General features: G+C 39.3%; 1 protein-coding gene across 1 annotated transcript in view; it reads left to right on the forward strand.

Annotated features, from left to right (window-relative positions):
- INO80D (INO80 complex subunit D) overlaps positions 1 to 24,615 on the forward strand; it is a 50,186-nt gene that overhangs the window by 8,879 nt on the left and 16,692 nt on the right. Inside the window, exons 4-6 of the mRNA XM_006861947.1 lie at positions 9,487 to 9,595; positions 19,447 to 19,671; positions 22,678 to 22,787. Of these exons, the coding sequence (XP_006862009.1) occupies positions 9,487 to 9,595; positions 19,447 to 19,671; positions 22,678 to 22,787 (444 nt within the window). The remainder of the gene's footprint in view (positions 1 to 9,486; positions 9,596 to 19,446; positions 19,672 to 22,677; positions 22,788 to 24,615) is intronic.

Genomic DNA, 24,615 nt, shown 5'->3' on the forward strand with positions numbered 1-24,615 from the left:
CACTAATCTGCAGTGCCACACTAGGCCTCCTTGTTTATAGTTGTTGTTAAGTACTGTCGAGTCGAGCTGCAGTTGGTGAGCTTGAACTGCCAACCTTGCAGTTCACACGGTTTTGCAGTCTGGCATATTAAACCACAGCGCCACACCAGGACTCCTGTGTATAGTTGAGTTGTTGTTGTTGTTATTATTAAGTGCCATCAAGTTGGTTCTGACCCATAGTAACCCTGTATAGGGTTTCCGAGGCTATAAATCTTTATGGAAGCAGAAAGCCTCACCTTTCTCCCGTGGAACAGCTGGTAGTTTCAAACTGCTGACCCTGAGGTTAGCTGCCCGATTTGTAACCACTAGGAACCCAATTTTATATGTTGGGAAAACCATACTATTAATAAATTGTTTTACCGGAGTTTGGAGTGCTTTCATTTATTACTTTTGTTTATCTGTATCTGGAGTCCTGGTGTAGCACTGTAGAATAAGCACTGGACTTCTTACAGCATGTTTGGGGGTTCAAACCCTCCAGCCATTCCTTGGAAACTCCAGTTTCTCTGAGTCAAACTGATTTAACAGCACACAAAAGCAGCTACAACTGTATACAAATGGAGCATTGGTGGCTCTGTAAAGTAAGCACTGGACTTTAACCACAAGGCTGGCAGTTCACACCCACCATCTGCTCCATGGAAAAAAGATGAAGCTTTCTGCTTATGTAAAGAGTTACAGTCTCGGAAACCTTATACAGGGTCGCTGTGAGTCAGAAGTAACTCAATGGCACATAACAACAACTATGTACAAGGGCCCTTCAAAAAGTTGGTGGAAAATTTCATTAACTTTTCCATAAACTTTTTGAATCCTTCTGTATATTGCAACCGGTTTTTTTTGTTTTGTTCTGTTTTTCTTTAAGTTTTTATTGTGGATTGAGTGAAAGTTTACAGGGCAGATCATCAGGTTTACATTCAACAAATCATACAACATGTTTCATCACAATGATTGCATTCCCCTCCATGCACCATCAGTTAACAGTATTTCTCTCTATTCACTTTAGCTCTTTTAAAAAAACCCATCAAAACACTCGGGTATATATAATGATTTATACCACCAAAGGGCACATTCTGCAAGTCTGCCTCATGGCCACCATCTCTTAGTCCCTCTCTCTTCTTATGTGTCTATAGAGTCCTCATCCGCTCCCTCTCTCCATGTCCCCATCTCTGCCTCTGTCTCTGGTGTTGCTTCTTTTATGGATAAGGGCCCGCATTCTGCTTGTGCTCTTCTCCCTTGATGGTCCTAGGACCCTTTGTTTCTGGACTGTAAGATTAACTGCTCCCCCATTTTTGTTACAAAACTTCTACCTTTATAATTGTGACAGTCACAATTAGTCATGATAATGATTAATCACTATTGAATCATAAGAATCTTATCCTTATCTCTTTTAACCAGACCTATCTAGACAAGGTGACAGCTATTCAGTAGGGACTCTTTCTTCCTCCCACACACTCTTAAATTAAACTCCCTCTTGAAACCTTGTAAGTCAGTCACTTCGTGCCTTTATCGCCCCTTCATTTTAGATAGCCAATATCTTAAGTTGCCTGTCCCTTTATATAACCTATGTACAGAGGGGATAGCATTGATACTTGATGTGAAGACTCCTTCTCTCTCTGTTGATATTTAGACTTACTACCTCCATGAGTATAGGTCAAGTTCATCAAATTGTAGGAATTTACCCTTGTTTCCTTTATCAAAAAGTTGTTCTTTTTTTTAATCTTCCTCTAGTTGAGTTCTGATTATCAAGCCATCGATGTAGGTCAAATGGGTACCATCTGCAAATTTGGGTGTTCTTGTGCCTCGCCCCTCACTTCATATCAGCTGGATGCTTCACTCTCAGCTCTAGCCCTCTGTGGCTATATCCTTGTCCATGGGCTTAGTTGTCCCCAGGTCTTACCACACATTGGACCAGCAGCCCTTCCTCTTTTCTCACTCATTTCCAGGTCAACGGGAGTCAATGGATTGTGGTTGAACTCAGCCCATTTCTTCATTGCTGCCTTTCCCCCTCTTCCACTCACCAGTAGACCACTGTGCTCACCAGCAAGCTTACATGCCTGCTCCTGTGTTCCCTTTGAGTTTCAGTCTTAGAGGAGGGTTTGTCCTGAAGCAACTTCATTGCTTGGCTTCCCGGTGAACAGCTTGCTTATTCTTGCATTAGCCAGTTATACTGCCATTTTTATTTGGGGTTTTTCCTGATGATCATTCTTTGAAGATGTGTCTTCTGTTGCTCTAGCTGTTGCAGGCTGGTTTGCTTGTCCTTTCTAGTGGGACTGCCCTACCTCAGAAGGTTCTGAATGGGACTCAGGATTCCATCTAAGGTCCTATTCTCTGCATAGGCTTTGCAAGAGACCTGTTTTACTGGGCAAGTTCTAGAACCCCTTTTAGGTATTCCAATCAGTTATAGGCTGAAGATGGGCTTACAAGTTTTCTGCAATCATGTTTCCGGGCATTCCTTTCTATCCCACTCAAGTATCTATTTTACAAAAGTAGGCAAGAGAAACCAATATCCTCCACAAGGCAGTCAAGTATCTTAGTATTATTTCCCCTCAAACTATGCCTAGATCCCTGTATCAGTAACCTGTTTTTTCATAATGAAATGTTTTCAGTTCATACATACATGTTTAAGCATGTAATGGATGGCTGCAGACAAGTTTCCTCAGTAATACAGTTGTCTTACAAGACTCTCAACAGTATGGATTGACACAGTGGCTGTGACAATGGATCCAAACATGGGAACAGGACCAGGCAATGCTTTGTTCTGTGGTACATAGGGTCACTATGAGTCCAAATTATCTTGATGGCACCTAACAACAACAAAGTCTCCGTAAGGTATCTTCACAAAAAAAAGGTCCAATCAAAACAGTGACTTTCTAGGGAATGGAATCCACTTGTCAGTTAAATTCAGCTCAGAAGGTTATAGGGACTGCTTTTTTGGAATTTTAAAGGTGTAATCTTGGTAGATTTTCTTGAAGGACAAATGATGGTCACAGGGACTTACTATAAAAAGTTTTTTTTTTTTTTAAAAATTGAAAACAGCATTGATGAGAAAAAGGCCAGGAAAGTTGTGCTAAGGAATTTTTTTTCCTTATGACAATGTTATCTCTTCATTCTTGAAGGGGAGTAGCGAAGGGTGTCCGACAGGAATTTCCTTGGGAAACTTTTTCTTCTTCACCTCATAATCCTGATCTTGCCCCTTCAGACATTTTGTTCCCAAAACTCAAAGAACATTCAAAAGAAACATGATTTGAGCCCCTTGAGGATGCTAAAACTGCCCTATGAAGAGTGTAGAATTATTTGGAGAAGGAAGAATTAGAGAGATGGAAACACTCTCTAAAACTGCCTTCAGAAGTGTGTAGAGTTAGATGGAGGCTATGTAGAGAAACAGTAGCTTCACAGTTTGATATTTTAATTAATTGTAATTTAAATGACTTTTAATAATAATTAATAAAGCTCTTATTATTCTGTAGCAGTACTTTTTGACATACCCTCTTATGACATAATTTGCCCTAGTGGCATTCAATCTTCAATTTCAGTTATTTCATTTTATATCATTATAAAGCATTATAAGGAGCTCTGGTAGCATAGTGGTTATGAATCGGGCTGCGAACTGCAAGGTCAGTAGTTCGAAACTACCAGCTGTTCCACAGGAGAAAGATGAGACTTCCTGTTCCCATAAAGCCTCGGAAACCCTGTACAGGTCGCTGTGATTCGGAACCAACTCCACGGCACATAACAACAACAACAACAATAAAGCATTATAAATACACAGCCTTGCTGCAAAGTAATTTCCATCACATCATTAACCTTTCTTTCAAATAGATTTTTGTAAGTGGAAATGCCAAGTCCAAGCTCTTGCATTTTTTAAAATAAAGGATTCTGATATGTGTTATCATTTTTCTCTTCGGAATTATTATCTCCATTTATGCTTTTTTCAACACTGTGTGAGAATGACAATTTCTCTTCATCTTTACCAGTCCCTGTAGTATTTTCCTTTTGCAAATTTTATAGAAATTTGCATATTCAGATTAGTATACGGTGGTTTTTAAAAGTTCCTGGAAAAAATCACATCATTTGTTATTTCCATAAACTTTTTAGCTCTCTTGTCTCAAATTTTTGGTCTGAAGATCTCTTTAGACTCATAAAAATTATTGCGGACCCATAGAACTTTTGTGTATGTGAATTATACCTATTAATATTTAAACCTGAGAAATTTCAAGATAACAATTCATTTGAAAATTACTAGCTCACTATGTGTTAGCATGTTCTTTTTATGAAAAATAACTTTTTTTTTTTGAATACCTAATGCCTGGCTTATTAAAAGAGAGTTGAATTTTCATATCTGCTTTTGCATTCAATCTGTAGGGATGTGTGATTTTGGCTAAAGTAAATGGAAATACACAGCTTCATAGATATGAAGGGGCTTCAAAAAATTCATGGAAAATTGGAATTAAAAGAAAATAGACATTTTCCACTAACTTTTTTTCTTTTTCTTTTTAAACTTAATATTGTGAATTAAGTAAAAGTTTACAGTTTTACATTTGACACTTCATACATATTTTGTTTCGTTTCATTGATTACAATCCTCTCAATGTAACATCACTTTATCCTACTTCCTCTGTGTTTTCTTGTTTCCTTCCTTCTTAACCCTTCTGAATTCCACCCCAAGGCAAGCACCCCTTTCCCACCCACCCCATCTCAAACAGCTAATCATGCCAATGTGTGGGACCTTCACTAACCTCACCGTTCCCCCATGGATTTATACATTGCTTATCTGTAAATCGATCCACAGGGATGAGTTAAACTTTGGACCTGCCTCAGGGTTCCACCAGTTTCCATTCAACCCGCAAACCTGGTCATCTCTGTGACCTTGAACTCAGTTTCATATTCCCACCCTTCTAGGATCTCCCTGTGTGATCCCTTTCAGAGCTATTGGTACTGTTAGCTAGGCATCATCAGCTTCTTCGGTCTCAAAGTCTTCCATAAATCTTTGGAAGCTCCCTCATATGTACAAGGGTGAGTCAAAAATTATCCTTACTCCAGTTATAGTAAAATGGCCGTCCATGTCCACTGCTGATGGAAACATTGAGTGTGCACGTGAAATGATTCTGTTGAATAGACGAGTGACAGTGCATTGATTATGTGGTAAATAATTTTCAAGTCACCGGTGGCTTTGCAAATCATTTTAAAATCAGCCATGGCTATGAAATAAACCACAACAGACTCAGGTTTTGAAAAGTTTGTGTGAGATGGATACTGAAACAACTCATGGAAAAACATAAACAGAAGCATTTAGACATCTGCAAACAAAATTTGGACCAATACTCAAAGGAAGGTGAAAATTTCTTTGGAAAAAATCATTACCAAAGACGAGACATGGATTCATCTCTATGAGCCCAGAGTAAATCGCAGAGTATGGAATGGAAACATCCTTAATCGCCAACCAAGAAAAAGATCAAAAGTCAACCATCAGCTGGAAAATTGTTGTTGCTTACAGTGTTCTGGGATCGTCAAGCACCAGTATTGGAACACTATCAAGAAAAAGGTTCAACAAGCAACAGTACTCATTATGGTGAAGAGCTGAAGCCTAAACTTCAGATTAAATGCACAGGACTGCTATTCAAGGGCATTACAGTACACGTCCACACACACTTCCCTTACTGTTGATACTCTGCACAAACGTCATTTTGAGGTGTTAAAGCATCCTCCCGATAGTCTTGATCTTGCTCCATTGGACTGTCATCTGTTTGGTCCCCTGAAAGCAGGATGAAGATTCACGTCTGATGAAAAAGTGAAGACAACGGTGTATTCATGGCTTTCAGCTCAGCCTAAAACATTTTTTAATAAGGACATACAAAAACTTGTTGACAGATGGACAGAGTGTGTTGAAAAGCAAGGAGATTGTGTCAAAAACAGATGCACTTGACTTTTCTAAGAGTTGATTAAAATAAATTCTACAGCTACAGTGTGGATAATTTTTGACTCACCCTCATAGTTGGGAAAGATAAGAAGAGTGTTTTAAGAACCTTTTTCAAATAATTTTGTATATTTTTTTTCTCCTACACCTAAATTTGAGAAATGGTCACGTATAATCTGAAAGCATACTAAACATTTTATATTTTGTTAAAATCCATTTTTTATCTGGTACTTGGTTGGAGTCCTGGTGTGGCATTATAGGATAAGCACTAGCGTGCAAACCACAAGGTTGGTGGTTCAAACCCACCAGCTGCTCCTCGGAAACCCTGTATAAGATCACTATGCATCAGCACCAACTTGATAGCACTTAACAACAACAAAACCTTGCACTTAGATTGGATCTTATACCCATGCATAATTTTGTAACATCGTGGATTGGTTATTTGGAACATTTTGGTTCTCTTAGTTGTTTACAAATTTTAAGATCTCATTTGGTAATACTATTACCAGTTTCATCAGAAAAGTTGATCTATTGGAAAGCTGTTGAGCTCTGTGATGAACATAAGATTTCCAAATGTCGAGCTTTTAAAATGAAAATCTTAATGCTATTCTTGGCAATAACAAATACTGTCAGTGGTTTTCTTTAAATGATAGTCTCACTATATTCCTTTGAGAGAAAATAACTGCCAAATATCCAAGGTCTTAATAAGCAGGATTTGTCTGTCAGTCACTCTTTCAAGTAAAAATGTTGGTGAATGGAACAAGCTATAGTTCATCTCACAATTCAAATAATTGTACAAGTCCTTTTCCTTGAGACAGTACCATACTTTGTTCATATGCTGAAGTGCCTTTATGACTATTTCACGTTTAGTCACACAGAATATTAAAAACCATGTACTCTAGAGTCAAGGTTTAATCAAATAAGCCATCTTTAATAAGCTGTTGCTTTATCAAGGACATTTATAAATAAAACTTAAAAACAACAAAAAAAATACTGAATTGTGGTGATGAAGACCAGTGACAGGTAATACAGGTGGTCCTTACCTTGATTCATACTATGATGCCAATACTTTTACCCACTATTGTTTCAATGCAACTATCAACACAGTGAAAAAAGCAAATAACATCTTAGTGTTGTTTTAGAAATGGTGTTGACCCCAGGAAACACCTGAGCATTTTCAGTATATAATTCTTATTTTTCATTGCCCTTCATTTCTTTGATATATTTTGATTAATGTGTTTCTCTGTTTTTTAATTGGATAGGTAAGACCTCTTTATATATATTTGTCATATTTGTTACAGATATCCTCCCACTCCCATTTGCTATTTGCTTTAAAATCTCTTTTATAATGATTCTAGAATTTAGAAGCTTCGAATTTTTAAGTATCCCCCTTTTAAGATGAATTATTTTTGTATCAGGTTGTTGTTTTTGTCTACCCCTACCCACCCCTGCCTTCATATTCTTGTATGGGCATATTCCACCCAAGAGAATATAAATAAAATCACCTGTACTTTCTAAGGAATTTATGACTTACATCGTAAGTCATCTGTCTGGAACTTATTTGAGATTTTGTTTTCAGGCAGGGATCTATTTTCATTTTTTCCTCAAATGGTTGTCTGTTACTAAAACATTGGGTATTGATTAATCCTTTCTTTTTCCCCACTAATTTGTTAATTTATATTATCTACTAAATTTTAATTTATACTTTCATTTCCTTTTGAGTGCTGACAATATCTTAGGTTTTGAAATAGAAAATTTTATGCTGTGTTGGGGTAGGGAAATGGTTAAATATCCTCCTGGTGTGACACTGTTGGCAAATACGCTGGACTGCAAAGTCGGTTTGAACTGCAAGGTTGGCGGTTCAAGCTCACCAGCCATTCCTTAGAAACCCTATCCAGGGTCGCTATTGGTTGGAACCAACTCGACGGTACTTAACAACAACAACAATATAGATTCTCTGATTTAAACTGATTTTGATCACTTTTTTTTAACAGAAAGAAAATTTATAGGAAAAGAAAAATAATATTAAAGCGGACTGTTGTTGTTAGTACCCTTGAGTCAGTTCCAACGCATAGGATTTACAAGGAGTTGCTGGTGGGTTTGAAATGCCAACCTTGTGAATGAAGTATAATTGTTGTTGTTGTTGAAGTATAATAGTATAATGTTGTTGTTGTTAAGTGCCGTTGAGTCGGGTCCGACCCATAGCGACCCTGTACAGGGTTTCCGAGGGTGTAAATCTTTACGGGAGTAGAAAGCCTCATCTTTCTCCCGCGGAGCAGCTGGTAGTTTCGAACCGCTGACCTTAAGGTTCGCAGCCCGATTCGTAACCACTACGCTACAGCCTAAATTTTCACAACAAAGATGATTTTTGAGGAACCAGAAATTGTTCTTCAACTATTGTATTCAAGCATAATCTGTATTTATGTCAGCAAAGAGTGCTTAAGGAAAACTGCAGTTAACTTTTACAGGCTTGTTATCTGTTACATTGTTAGTTACATTGAAACTAATGATAGTGAAGCCAGGATCAAAGGTTTGCTGTATTAGACAGTTAATTTTACAACATGAGAAGCACCTCCATCTTAGTTCTTATGACTTAGTTCTTGACTTTTTCAGAGAAGGTAAAGTTGTCTTAGTAGAAATTAGCGTTACTTCTACAGAAACACATACAAATTCAAATTCCATTTATAAAAGATGACTGAACTGTGACTTTTGTGTTTGAAGGGGCTCATCCTTCACTGAAGTTGATGCCGTTATGATCACTTCCTTAGTTTTTACATTTATAAAACAAATTATTCATTTATTTTCATTGAGAGGAAGCGGTTTTTTTTTTTTTTTTTTTTTTAAGGTAACCTTTAACATAGAGAGTCGTCTTGGAACTAGATTTCAGGTTTCTTATGCCAGTAGCCATGTGTTAACTTAATTTTAAGCATTTTAATTTCTATTCCTACTGTCCTTTTAAAAATTCCCTTATTTGGCACATGTAAATTCATTTAAAGGAGCTCTGGTAGCGTAGTGGTTACAAATCAGGCTGCTAACCTCAAGGTTGGTAGTTTGAAACTACCAGCCATTCTGCAAGAGAAAGATGAGGCTTTCTTCTGCTCCCGTAAAGATTTATAGCCTCGGAAATCCTGTGCAGGGTCACTATGAGTTGGAACCGACTCCACGGTACTTAATAACAACAACAAACTCATTTAAGCTATGGAAGAAATCAGTAAGTCCTTTTAATATAACTGTCTGATGGTGATGGTCTTGATATTTTTTAGGTTCTCAAGAAGGACATAGAATACGAAACTTATTAATGTCTAACAACAACAAATAAGTTTGAAGTACCTAGTAAATTGCATAGCGGTATGAGTTGTTAGGTGCTGTCGAGTTGCTTCTGGCTCATAACAACACTGCAGAGGGTTTCCAAGGCTGTACATTTTTGTTAGAGCTGTACATTTTGTTAGTGTTGGGCTATCTATTTTGGGTAGCATTTAATTTAATTTTAAATAAAAGTAAAATTTTTCTGACTTGCTGTGTCCCTGCCTCTGTCCCAGGATTGGACTGGTCTGAAGAGAGTGGAGAGGAGCTGGAGGACTCAGAGCAGGCTTCGCCATACCAAGTTGCATGGTCTATCCGAGAAACCCTCAGATATGAAAGACATGCGTAAGTCTTCCTTTGGGTTTTGGTTCTTAAATTACCATTATTATAGCAAGTTGACTTTCCCCTGTCTTTGCTGATGTTATTTATTTTGTTAGGTCTAGTGTTATTACAAGGAGGCAAAATAGAGTAAACTTGGGAAGAAATTTACTATATTGGTTGAAGAAACCTCTCACATTTTCTTTCTTTCTTTTTTAAAAATTTATTTTAAAGTTTTTATTGTGAATTGGGTGAAGATTTACAGAGCAAATCATCAGCTTTACATTCAACAAATGATACACTTTATTTCATATCAATGATTGAAATCCCCTGCCTGCAACAACAGTTATCCTACTTCCTCCTTGTCATTCGGGTTCTTATTTCCATTCTACTCGCCTTCCCAGCCTTTCTGAACTTTGCCCTTACTCAAATGTTGTGCTGTTGATTTTGAATTGTTGCCCAGTCCATGGTGAGCATACCTTATTAGTGTTGTTGTCCCACCCTACATACCTGTCTACTGCTTGGTTTAGAACTGGATCATGAGCGTTCCAGACCTAAAGGGTGGCTGAAAGCCCTAGTCTCAGGTTCCTCCAGTCGCTTTCTGACCAGTAAACATGGTCTTTTTGATAATTTTGAGTTTTGCTCACATTTTTTCCACTCTATCTGGATCTTCTAAAGCTATCCCTGTCAGAGCACTGGGGAGTGGTAGTTTGGTTTCAGAATCATCTTCTGGTCTCAGAGTCATGGTGACTGACAGTCACATAGTCCATTCACCAAATGAACTAGTTGATTCCAGGCATCCTCAATTTTCATCACTTCTTTTCTCCGCATATGGAGAAATCTTCAATAGTTGCACCATGGACGACCTTACGTTTTCTCTTTCTTTTGGATGAAATAACCATGGAATGAATATTGGGATATTTTAACCCAAAAAATGACTTTAATTTTTTATTTTGGGGGTTCCATTTATTTCCTTTTCAGGCCTGTGTGATCATTCTTGTTAGTATTTTGTTCTTATCTGCGTAAATCAATTTTGTATCTGACAATTTTAACATTTGGGGTCCTTGTACTTTTCATCTGTCATTTATGGGGGTTTTTTCTCTGCTTCTCATACAAAGTAGTTTGCATTGTAATCTTTGATTGCATGGTCCTCTCTGATTGTTCTGGTTCAGAATTTATCCTGACATCTCAGATTGTGCATTTCTTACTGTGCGGTGGGGTTGAGACTTTGTAGCCTGTGTTGGAGCTCCTGTCAGCACTGGTGCTGGGGCCAGCCCCTTTCTCCCATTCCCTCACTGCTTCCAGCTCTAGCTTCAGCTCTGACTTGTTCCTTTTTTATTTTCATGACAACTTTTGAGGTCAACAGTGTTTCCATACTTTATCCAGTATGTAGTTGCTTTAAATTGGAAAGATCGTTTATAATGTAGAGACTGCTGTAGTGCCATAAGTCTGTTGTCTATTCTTTTTTTTTCTTGATATCTCCCCAATTTTTTCTCGTTCTGGACTTTTCTCTGAGCTTCAGCTACCTACTGCATATGTCTCATCAAACATTCTATCAACATTCTAAATTCAACTTTTCTAAAATTAAACTCATTATTTGCTTCAGTATATTTGCCTCTTGTTGATTTCCGTATTTTTGTTAGAGGATTTACCTTTTTTTGGTTGTTGTTTTAATAAAACAAAATGAATTTTATTTGGAGAATTACATGTTACCTCTTGAGTTTACATACAAGCCTGGAACCTTAGAAATTAGGTTTGGAATTTACTGCTCTGTATTTGGGGCTACCAGTAGCAAGGTTCTTCCTAGTCTGTCTTTGTCTGGAAGCTCAGCTGAAACCTGTCCACCGTGGGTGACCCTGCTGGTATTTGAAATACCTGTGACATAGCTTCCAGAATCACAGCAACTCACAAGTCACCACAAATGGAATAAACTGACAGACTAGGAAGCTGGAGAGACAAACTACTTCCAAATATTTAGTCACTGAAAACCTTATGAATAGCAGAGAAACATTGTCAGATATAGTGCAGGAAAATGAGTCCCTCAGGTTGGAAGGCACTCAAAATGCGACTGGGGAAGAGCTGCCTCCTCAAAGTAGAGTTGACTGTCATGATGTGAATGAAGTAAAGCCTGTGGGACCTTCATTTGCTTATGGGGCACAACTCAAAATGAAGAGAAATGGCTGTAAACATCCATTAATAATTGGAACATGGAATTTACGAAGTATGAATCTAGGAAAATTGGAAATTGTCCAAAGTGAAATGGAACACATAAACATCGATATCTTAGGCATTAGTGAGCTGGAATGGACTGGTATGGGCCATTTTGAATCTGACAACCACATGGTTTACTATGCTGAGAATGACAAATTGAAGAGGAATGGTGTTGCATTCATCATCAAAAAGAACATGTCCACATCAGTCATGAAGTACAACGCTGTCTGTGATAGGATAATATCCATGCACCTACAGGGAAGCCCAGTTAATACCACTATTATTCAAATTTATGCACCAACCACTAAAGCCAGTGAGGAGGAAATAGAAGAATTCTATCAACTTCTTCAATCTGAAATTGATCAAACATGCAGTCAAAATGTATTGATCATTACTGGTGATTGGAATCCAAAGGTTGTAAACAAAGAGGAAGGATCAGTAGTTGGAAAATATGGCCTTGGTGATGGAAATGATGCTGGAGATCGCATGATAGAATTCTTAAAACCAATGACTTGTTCATTTCAAATATCTTTTTTAAACAGCATAAGAAAAGACCTCACTGGATGGAATACACAGTAATCAAAGTGACTACATCTGTGTAAAAAGAAGGTGGAAAAGCTCCCTATCATCAGCCAAAACAAGGCCAAGGACAGTTTGTGGAACAGACCATCAATTGCTCACATGCAAATTGAGACTGAAGCTGAAGAAAATGAACACAAGTCCACAAGAGCCAAAATATGGCCTTGAATATATCCCACCTGAATTTAAAGATTATGTAAAGAACAGATTTGATACGTTAGACACTAAAGACTGAAGACCGGAAGAATTGTGGGATGACATCAAGAACATCATACAGGAAGAAAGCAAAAAGTCATTAAGAAGATAAGAAAGAAGGAAAAGATCAGAATGGATGTAAGAAGAGACTATGAAATTTGTTCTCCTGCATAGAGATGCTAAAGCAAATGGAAGAAATGAGGAGATACTAGAGCTGAACAGAAAATTTCAAAGGTCAGCTTGAGAAGGCAAAATCAAATATTACAACAAAATGTGCAAAGATCTGGAGTAAGAAAACCAAAAGGTAAGAACACACTCAGTATTTCTCAAACTGAGGGAACTGAAAAGAAAAAAAAATCAAGCCTCAACTTTCATTATTGAAGGATTCTCTGGGCAAATTATTGAATGATGCAGAAAGCATCAAAAGAAGATGGAAGGAATACAGAGTCACTGTACCAAAAGGAAATGGTTGATGTTCACACATTTCAAGAGGTAGCATATGATCAAGAACCAATGATTCTGAAGGAAGAAGTCCAAGGTGCATTGAAGGAATTTGCAAAGAACAAGGCACCCGGGCAGTGTTTTGTTCTGTTATGCATAGGGTCATTATGAATTGGTACCTACTCAATGGCACCTAACAACAACAACAACAACAGTAGCAAGGTTGGTGGTTCAAATCCACCAGCTGTTCCTCAGAAACCCTGTGAAGGGACACTGTGTAGCAGTAAAATGTTCCAACAGTAGCATTTTTGTGGTAATTATGCTTGTATTCATACTGTACTTTTACATAAATATTTCATTTCATTCTCTTAGCCACTTCGGGAGATAGGCAGAAAAGCCATTTCTATTATTTGACAGATGAGGAAAGTTAAAGGAGAAGGGACAGCAAATTCTATGAACACATAAGGGGCCAGGCCTTGCTATTCCTGGTAAACAACAGGAAACTAAGCTCAGGCCCTCTTCTTCCCAATTCACGACTCTTCCTCAGCAACTAGATTTGAAATAGTAACTTCATAGCATCTTAGAAGTGGGAAGCTTCGGGATTTTCTAGTTTAGGACCATACCAGGGATGGTCTGTGGACTGCTTGTAGCTGGCCCCCAACAAGATGAACTTAGAAACTGAGAAATACGCTCTAGAAATATTGATAGTAACCTAACGTATCAATTTCCAACTGTGTCTTAACAAACACTCGTCTTGTCCATCCTCCCAGCACTACTAGTCATTTGTATAATGGTTTTGACAAGTGGTTATCCACCCAAGCTTTAATTGAAAAAATTTCCCCTTTAAAACTTGCTGTTTTTCTTTACTTTTTCTGTTAATGGTACTTCCATTGTCCTAGTTATCGAGATTCAAAGCCATTGAGTCATTATTGACATTCTTATCCACCATATCCAGTAGCCACATTGAGTTAATTCTTTTATGGTAACGGCCCTTATGTCTTGCTCTGTTAACTCTGACTTTTTACTGCTAGTCATTCCCTTGCCTTTAATAAGTTAGTTGTTGGCTCTGAAATCTGTCTCTTCCTAACTATGGTCCAGTTTATAATTGTTGTTGTTGTTAAGTGCTGTTGAGTCGGTTCCGGCTCATAGCAGCCCTATATAGGGTTTTCAAGGAGCAGCTGGTGGGTTTGGCCTTGTGGTTTGCAGTTTAGTGCTGATCCTATAGTGCGCCACACCAAGTGTCTATAAGTATAGGAGTTTACCATTACAAATGGTTTTTCTGCAGCTTCCCTTGATATTCCACTACTTGTACTTTGAGTTAATTTTGCCCCAACAATGCTCTTGTTCCTGTTTCTTACTTTATAAATGGGTACTGGGAGGGTTAGAGAAAAAGAGGAAGACCTCCAATGAGATGGATTGGCCAGGTGGCAGCATCGATAGACTCAAGCATGGCAACAATAGTGAGGTTGGCCCAGGATCAGGCAGTGTTTCGTTCTGCTGTGTATAGGGTTGCTATGAGTCGGTACTGACTCGATGACACCTAACAACAACAACAACAACAACAATCTTCCCCAGACTTCGTCAGTGGGAACTGTTGAGTGACTGATTTCTAAATTGCCCTCCTCTTCCTCCATTTATTCTGTGGCTGCTAACAATATAATCTTTGTCATGCATAGCTCTGTCATTGTATTCTGTTTTTTTAAATCTTCAAAGGTTCTTCATTGCTTTTGGAATAAAGGTTAAGCTCCTTACCCAGTATTTTGGTTTAGAAAGTTCATGTAAACTACCACTTAGCCAAACTGACCTACTTAGTACTTATTGGTTTTCATCCAAGGAACCCTGGTGGTGCAGTGCGTTGAGTATTGGACTCGTTGTTGTTGAGTGCCTTGGAGTTGATTCCAACCCATAGCGACCCTGTATGGTTTCCAAGGAGCAGCTGGTGAGCTAGAACCACTGATCTTGTAGTTCTAATGACTTTGCAGTCAGACGCATTAGCCCACAGCACCACGCCAGGACTCCTAACCTAATATTCAAAATCATCAGCTGTTCCCGGGGAGCAAAATGAGGCTGTCTGCTCCATAAAAATTTTCAGCTTTGAGTCAGAATCAACTCCATGGCAGTGGATGGATTCCCCATCTGCCGATCTCTAAGTCTTTGCTTGTATTGATTTATCCATGTCAGCTTCCCTATGTTTCTCATCTTCAAATTGTACATTTTCTTCTGTGTTCAGTTAGATTGTCATCTCCTATACAAAGTTTTCTCTGTAACCTTAGCATGCTTTCCAGTGAACTTGAGAAGTACTTTGTACTCATGGCTGTACTAGAACTCCCAGTTGACTGATGATCTTCTATGAGACTTCAGGGAATGTTTCAAAATCAAGTCTTGGGCTCCACCCCATGGAGATTCTGGCTCAGTAGATCTTGAGTAGGTCTTGGGAACCTGAAATTTTTTAAAGCGCCTAGGTTTCACTTATCTGTACACTGTCACTAGAAACATTTGTCTGTCACACAGATTTGGTCACTGCTTTGCCCTCTTTTGAATGATTTAACTTGGAGATGTTTATCTTGTCTAAATTGCATTGTTACTCCTGGAAGCTTCTATCTCTTCTCCATAGTGCCTAGCATACAGAATAGTAGACACAGCATAATTGTTGAGTGTTGAATACGTAGAAGAATTTGTGGATCTGCAGTAGAAATAATAGATCATCCTACATGTGTCTTAGGAGAGTTACCAAACAGAAATCTGCAGTATAGCCTGCTCTAGGCAGCCCAGAAGGAAAGGGTTAATGCCACATAAGAAGAGAGGAGAAATAAACCAATGAGTCACAGATTAGTAAGATAATATATTTAGTGTGTGGTATCAAACACATGGTTACTTGTAGTAGAAGAGAAAGGAGGTAAAATAATGTCTGTTTTCAAGTCTAGTGTGCATTATTCCAAACAGTAAAATGTGAGTTTACACTTGGTTCATAGAACAGGAACCTGTGTAACCCCCCACTGGTGGTAGGCACTATGGACAGACCACTGCCCTCTTTCCTGTTGGGCCTGGATGTGCCTTCAGCAACCAGCTGACATTAGCATGGAGAAAAAAACCTTTCCTGAATGTCTGATCTATGAAATGCTCCCAGAGTTTCAAACAAAAAAAAAATTACTACAGTGATCCGTACAATCAAAATTTTGTAAGTGCTTAGCAATAAAAGGGTAGTTTAAAAACCTGTATATCTAAAATGACAGCTATTTGATAATGTACTGTAAGAATTCATTGTACTACTTCTAATGTGACCTATGTTTTATGAAATTATACTGAGTGATTCTTCATAACTGCCATGTTATTATTATTTTTTTTAGATGTTTACTTGTGTTTTATTGACTATGGAGAGGTTTGTTTTTTTTTAATGTTTTATTGTGAATTATGTGATAGTTTACATGGGAGAACATTAATTTTACATTCATTCTATCGTATATCGTCTCATTGCCATGGTTACAATCCCCTCCATGCATCATCAACCAACCAAAGGGTATACCCTGCAATCCTTCCCCCATATCCCCCAGGTCTTCAGCACATAGTCGCTCTCCCTCTTGGATCTAAAGTCTCCAGCTGCTCCATTGCTCCACGTCATCCTCTCTGCCTCCATTTCAGGCATCACTGCTTCTCTGGGTAGGGTCCCGCTCTCTGCTCTTCTCCCTTGATGGTCCTAGGGACCTCCACTCCTAGACTGAAAAGTTAATCACTTCCATCCTTGCTATAAAATGTCTACCTTTACATTTCCAACCCTCACAATCAGTCCTGATAACAATTATTCACTATTGTATCACAAGAGACCTGTCTGCATTTCATTGCATCAGCCCCGCCTAGACAGATTGAATACTACTCACTGGAGATTCTGCCTTCCTCCAGGCCCTCTGGATCTAGGTTCCCTCCTAAAAGCTTGTAAGCTAGTCACTTCTTGCCTTTGTAGCCCCCCGCCCCCCATTTTGGGTAGCCAATGACCAAGTTGCCCATCCCTGTCTACTCTGTGTGCGGAGGGCATGTTATTTACTTAGAGGCTTTAGTAAGTAAAGGTGAAGAAATAATTCCCACCCTACCCCCCCAAGAACCCCTATCTTGTAAACTTTAGAAGACAGTTTGCTGGTTCCGAAGCTTTATCCACATGATGCCGGTATTAGTTAACATCATGTTGTGTGGCTGCCCCTGCTGGTGGCATGCCTTCTTTGCTCCCTCTGAATAGCCTCTGAGCTGTCATGGAGAATGCGGTGTTGCTTGGAGGCACCATGGTCCAGGACTACACCCAGATGAGCAATCTGCAGCAGCCTCGGTAAAAAATGAAGAGATCCTGAATTCCCTTTCAAGCACATTATACCAGGAGACGGATTCAAGCCTAACTTCTTTTCAAGAAGTGCGAGGTGAACAGTGCGCAGGCTCGGCCACTCTGTCTTCTTGCAGCATCTGCTGCCAGTGCCCAGCAACAATACCACTGCACTCATGACCGACCCTAAGCTTATCACCTGGTTTCTAGTGTGCCGCAACGACGTCGCTTGGAACTTCTGGAAGTTCCTGGTGGGCCATGACGGTGTACCTGTGTGCAGGGACTGCTGCTGATATCCAACCATCGGCATCAAAGCCTTCATGGAGGCTCTGCTATCCAAGAGACTCAGCTTTACCTAGGGTGCACCTCCATCCCTGGCTGCCAGGCAGTCACTAAGTTGCCTTCCTCAGGGTTTCATTAATGATGGTGTTCCTCTAAACCTGAGTGCAGGAACACCTGATGTCCTGGGAAGTCCCCTGATGGTCTCTAACCCTGCCACTCCCAGGCTCCCCTTCCAGACCAAGACAAATTGCCCCACTAATACAATGCCCGGTATAACAACAACAAAACATTTAGAAGACGCTGCTGCATTAGATGTCTAACTATGACATGCTAAAATGGGTACACTTATTTTTTGTTAACTTTTTATTGTGAATTGAGTGAAGGTTTACACAGCAGATCATCCATTTTACATTCAGCAAATCATATACTTTGCTTCATTACAGCGACTACAATCCCCTCCATGAGCCATCAGTATTTACCTGTATTCCCTTTAACTCTGGCACTCCTCCCTGTGTCTGCCACTACCTTCATCTTTCCTCTGCTACCTCCTCAAGATGAAAACCATTTGGTGGGGACTCTACCATCCTTTGCACATTCTTTCCCCCACCCCCACCCCGCACACTCTTAAACTAAATTCTCTTTTGAAACCCTGTAAGCCAGTCACTTTGTGCCTTTATTGCCCCCTCATTTTAGGTAGCCAGTGTCTAAGTTGCCCGTCCCTATCTACCCTGTATACAGAGGGGGATAGCATTGATACTTGATGTGATGTGAAGACTCCTTCCCTCTCAGTTGGTATTTTGAGCTACTACATCCATGAGTATAGGTCAAGTTAATCAAATTGTAGCAATTTACATTCATTTCCTTTATGAAAAAAAATTTTTTTTTAATCTTCCTGTAGTTGAGTTATGATTATTAAGCCATCCAGGCTAGGTCAGATGGGTACTATCGGCAAGTTTGGGAGTTCTTGTGCGTTTCCCCTCACTTCATATCAGCTGGATGCTTCACTCTCAGCTCTAACCCTCTGTGGCTATGTCTTTGTCTATGGGTTCAGGTGTCCCCAGGTCTCACCACATTTCGGACCAACCAGCCCTTTCTCTTCTCTCTCTCGTCTCTAGGAAAATGGGAGTCTATGGAATATGGTTGAACTCACCCCGATTCTTCATTGCTGCATTTTCCCCTCTTCCACTCACCAGTAGACCAGTGTGGTTGCCAGCAAGTTTACATGCCTGCTCATGTGTTCCCTTTGATTTTCAGTTTTGGAGTGGAGTTTGTGTTAAAGAGACTTGATTGCTTGCCTTGATGGCTCCCTGGCAAGCAACTTCCTTGTTCTTGTAGTAGTCAATCATATTGCCATTCTTGTTTTGAATTTTTCCTGCTGATCTTTCTTTGAAGATGCATATTCTGTTGCTCTAGCTGTTCCAGGCTGGTCTGCTTGTCCTTTCTAGTGGGAATGTCCCACCTCAGAAGGTTCTGGATGGGGTGAGATAGTTTCTTTTATTAAGAAAACCTTTTCTTAACTTTTTACAACATTGGTCTCAACAATATTTGCCCATTTGTGATTGACTAATTTCATTCAGCCGAACGTCCTTCAGATTCATCCCTGTTATGAGGTGTTTACACACAGATTCATTGTTATTTTCATCATGTATTCCATTGTGTGTATATACCAAAGTTTGTTTCACCAGAAAATGGTTGCACTTATGAAGTGCTGGATGATTGTCTCTACTGCCCGACTTGTTTTGGACTTTATTGAAATTCTGTTACTCTGATATGTTAAGGATGTGCTGACTTGCACATTGCTTTAAACCTGTGCAGCCAGCCACCCTTCCTCATTCTGTTCCATTTTTCTCCCTGCTCTTTCCAGGTCAGATGATGATGACACCGAGAGTAGGAGCTCCAGGGTGACCCAACTTTGCACTTACTTTCAGCAGAAATATAAGCACCTCTGCCGCCTGGAGCGGGCAGAATCTCGACAACAGAGATGCCGGCATACTGTTCGGAAAGCCTTGCTGCAGGCAGCCAGTAGAGAGCCAGAATGTGCTGGGCAGTTACTACAAGAGCTGCAGAGAGCTGCGTGTGGTCGAACCAGGTTAGAGCCAGCCGTAGCCACCTGCTTTTACGGAGCTTGTATCAGTCTCTTTTCTGTGTTTCTTGAGAGGACAGTGAGACCAAATGGGAGAAGGGCTTAGAGCCCGAAGCATTAAAGCACTGTATTTTGGTTTGGTTGCTCATGTAAATTTCCTCCTAGGTGGCAAGATAATATTGCCATGAGTGGCTAGTAAATTAATGCAGCTCTATAATTTTGTTGGAGTTTGCTTAGAAATTATTCAGTAAATAATTTAAAAATGTTTACCTGTCTTAAAAAGCAAAACAATAGCAATGCTTTGAAATTGTTTGTGGTTCTTAAAGGAGTATATACATTTCCCGCAGCACCCCCTCCCCCTGCCTTAACTAGGGAGGTTTTTTCAAATTTAGAAGGCCTACTTCTGTACTGAAGGAGCTCTGGTAGTGTAGTGGTTACGAATCGGGCTGCGAACCTTAAGGTCAGCAGATCGAAACTACCAGTCGCTCCGCGGGAGAAAGATGAGGCTTTCTACTCCCGTAAGGATTTACACCCTCGGACAACCCTGTACAGGGTCGCTATGGGTCAGAACCGACTCTACGGCACTTAACAAACAAACAAACAAACTTCTGTACTGAGTTTATTATTTCACACTTTTTATTTAGCTTGTTATGTTTTCACAGGACAACTTTGAGTATATATGAATACAAAAAATCTTTGGCATTTATATCCTGAAATTAATGGTTGTTAGCACCTGATGATGGGATTTTAAATTAGAGTTAAGGAAAAAATCTTAGTCTGTCTATTCTAGTTACCCTACACTGATTATGAGCCACTTAAATAAAAAAGATGTTAAAACAAATTGAAAAATATATAACCTTTATGTTGTAGCTACTGATTATATTATGGTGGTAGTGTTCCAGCGAGTTGGTTCCAACTCATAGCCACCCTGTATATGCATATAATAATTTTTAAAAGTTTTTTATATAATTTGGTTTTTATTATATTCACTCTTTAAAAAGTATTCTAACTTTCAATTGTATATTTCACAAAGATATGATACCCTTAAAAGTTTTTTGTTTCTTGGCATGTTTAGAGTTGTCTGAAACTGCTTACATATCACATATGCTTCACAGTGTAGCTGTAGTTTCTAGTACCTTCTCTTTCTCTTAGAGCTCCTTCTGTTCCTCTGCTGAAAAGGCAGACTCTGTCCTAGAACATCCTTTAGGTCTCAGTTTACACATAACCTAAGAGGAACCGTACTTGATTCCCTTGGCTATGTTAGGTCCCCTTGTTATATATGGTGCTATGCTGCATTGTGGAATTTTATGATTACATTTATGTCTGTTTGCTTTGCTGGATAGTAATTTGCTTGAGGACAGGAACAGTGTCTTTTTCACCCCCCCTCAAATTTCCAATATTGATGAATCATTGAAAATATTTGAATTGTTGAAAATCAGTTCTCTTTGTTGAAATAATTTACTAAGTTTGACATGGGTTGTTGTTGTTAAGGACCATTGGTTGAGTCAGTTCCGACTCAGCAATCTTGTATATGGTTTCCGAAGAGCAGCTGGTGGGTTTGGACATAAGTTATAAAGTAATGTTTAATATTCTCCAGTAGTAAAAGTGCATCACTGATAATCATGTAGCAGTTATCTCTCCTTGGTGACTGGTAACTTCCTACCTCACATCAGTAAGGAGCTAAGGTGTCTGAAAAGAGCCCTGGTAGTGCTATGGGTTAGGCTGCCCACCACGAGGTCAGGGTTCAAACCCACCAGTCACTCCTCAGGAGAAAGATGGGGCTGTCTGCACTCCTGTCCATTTACCGCCTCAGAGACCCTGTGAGTTGGAATTGACCAGATGGCAGTGGGCTTGCTGTAGTGGTAAGGTTGGTCGCTCCTCGGAAACCTGATACAGGGTCACTATGAGTTGGAACCAGTTCAATTACTCTTAACAACAGCAACAGTAAGGGCACTAATAAAATAAATGTTTATTGTAGAGAGAGTGGGAATTCGTAAATCATGGGACATGGGTGGGAAGAGGATTCTTCAGTACCTAACGTCATTCTTTTGATTTGGGGGAATCATGTAAATGCATTATCTATCCATAGAATTCAGATATACTGTTAAATATTTAAATATTAAGTATATAAATGAAGATACCATTTAAACAATGAAGCATTTATCAGGGTGCAGTAGCCAAATCACGATGATGATTGATGATGATCAAAGCAGTGGCTAACACCCAGTGGTTATTTGCACCATTCTGTGTCTTGCATGATAAGCGTTTTAGGTGGGTGATATCTTTTGATGTTCACAGCAACACTGTCAGCTAAAGGTATCCTTAGGGTGCCCTTTACAGGTGGGGAAATTGAAGCTCCCATGAGGCTAAATAACAAGCCACACAGCTAGTAAGGGGTAGAGGTGAGATTCAGAGCCAGGTCTGTCTGATTCTGGTATCATGAATCTTCATTACTTTTCTCTACTGCCTCTTAATGAAGTAAAAGGAACCAAATTGTGACTTAAAACCACACAGATGGACATTTAGGAAACCTCTGTAATGTAATTACAATTTGCTTGGGTTGTCAGTAGATCAGGGAAATACTGGAACTCGTCATTGTCATATTGCTTTCTTCACCTGATTTGAATTTTATTTGGTGACTAAATAGTTAAAGGAGCTCTGGGAGCATAGTGGTTATCAGTTGGGCTGCTAACCTTAAGGTCAGCAGTTGGAAACTACCAGCCATTCCATGGGGAAAGATGAAGCTTGGAATCCTGGTGTGGCACTGTGGGTTAATGCGCTGGACTGCAAAGTCGGTTTGAACCATAAGGTTGGTGGTTCAAGCTCACCAGCTGCTCCTGGGAAACCCTATACAGGGTCACTATGAGTCGGAACCAACTCAATGGCACTTAACAACAGCAACAAGATAGTTAAAATGTGGGTGTTACAGAGTGGTGACATAATGTTGAAAACTGCCTTGGATTCTTGATGCATTTAAAAAAAAAAAAAAATTTTGTGTTTATTCTTTCTTAGCATAAGCCGGACCAATTTGAGAGAGGTGGAGCCAGCAGTGTGTAGTGGAACCGGGAAGGGTGAATCCTGCACTAACAGAGCCCTTCCATTCACCAGGCATTGTTTCCAGCGTATCCTTTGAGCTGAATTGAGAGTACATTATAAAACTATTAGCTGATTTGTGGTAATGTTATAGTATAACTTCTCATTTTTTTGAAGTCCTTTGGATATTTTAATACATAGATCATTGTGATTCTGCATTCAGGAATCACACAGAATGTGCAAAGTTCAAAGAAATGTTCTTTCAGTAACTGTAAATTATATTTTAATAGCACAACTCTGACTCCTCAGGTGGTTCCATACAGCTTGTCAGAAATGATTATCACGCTCATTGATGGAAAAAATCAAATGACATGATTCAAAAAATATTTTTTGATCTTTTAAGAAAGTTATATAGTTTTATGCTCTGATTTTTACTATAGAATTTATTCAATATTTACCATGATACAGTATTGATTTTAAATGACTGAAAGGTGAATGTGTAACATCACTGACTGGGAATGAGCACATCTTAAGATAGAATAGACTTAAAGAAAATCTGTTGGTGATGCTGTGGGATAACACTGAACTGCGAACCACAAGGTCACTGGCTCAAGCCCTCCAGCTGCTCCATGGGAGAAAGATGAGACTTCCCGCTTCTGTGAAATGTACCAGCCTCAGCATGAGTCAGAACCAACTTGACGGCACACAACAGGGAACTTCAGTAGTTTTTAAAAATTGTTTATTGTTGTTGTTAAATGCCATTGAGTCTGTTCCAACTCTTAGCAACCCTATATAGGGTTTCCAGGACTTCTGGTGTGGTGCTGTAGGATCAGCACTGAGCTGCAAACCATAAAGTCAGCAGTTCAAACCCACTAGCTGCTCCTTGCAAATCGTATACAGGGTTGCCGTGGTTTGGGACCGACTCCATGGCACTTAACAACAGCAACATAAGGTTTCAAGGCTTTGTGAGGAGTCCTGGTGTGGCACTTATAGGATAAGCACAAGGGCGGTGGTTTAAACCCACCACTTGCTCCTGGGAAACCGTATACAGGAACTGACTCAGCACTCAACAGCAACAACAGCACATCTTTGCAGGAGTGACTGGTGTGCTCAAACTGCCAACCTTATGGTTCACAGTTCAGTGCTTATCCTACAGAGCCACCACACTCCCCTTTTAGACTGCAAAGCTGTTTCAACTGCAAGGCTGGCAATTCAAGCTCACCAGCTGCTCGGAAACCCTATACTGGGTCGCTATGGGTCAGAATTGACTTGACGGCAATTCACAACAACAAAAACACCAGTAATTTCTTCTTTGGAGTAATGTTCTCACAGCTCTCTGAGCAGCAGTTGTTGTACAATGATAATAGTATAAATAATGTTAACTATAAAAACATACCACAAAAGCACTTCCTTAGTGGATGCAAAGTAAATCTTGTATGTAGTTGGTGACTAAAGGTATAAATTTATAAAAAATATGTAAAGCTGATATTCCAGGTTTAGTTTAAAATTTCTTTACATTTACTTTAAGAGTTGAGAGCTTAGGTTTAGAAATGTAAATTGGGAAATTCAAATTTGGACATGAAATTTTTATAATAGTATGTTTACATTTTTTCATGATGAGTAAAGTAGCATGTAAGTAAGGGAAGACATTAATTTTATATAGAAATTGGACAGTTAAATGGAGGTGCAGTTTCAGTGTATTCTACTTTTTTTTTTTTTAATGTTTTATTATGAATCATATGATAGCTTACATGGGAGACCATTGGTTTTACATTAATTCTATCATATATTCATATATCGTTTCATTGCCATAGTTACAATCCCGTCCATGCATCATCAACTAACCGAAGGGTGTATCCTGCAAGCCTGCCCACCCCCGGGGTCATCAGCACACAGCCCCTTTCCCTCTCTGGATCT

Source organism: Chrysochloris asiatica, unplaced genomic scaffold (assembly GCF_000296735.1).
Source record: "Chrysochloris asiatica unplaced genomic scaffold, ChrAsi1.0 scaffold00045, whole genome shotgun sequence".
NCBI classification, from domain to species: Eukaryota; Metazoa; Chordata; class Mammalia; order Afrosoricida; family Chrysochloridae; genus Chrysochloris; species Chrysochloris asiatica.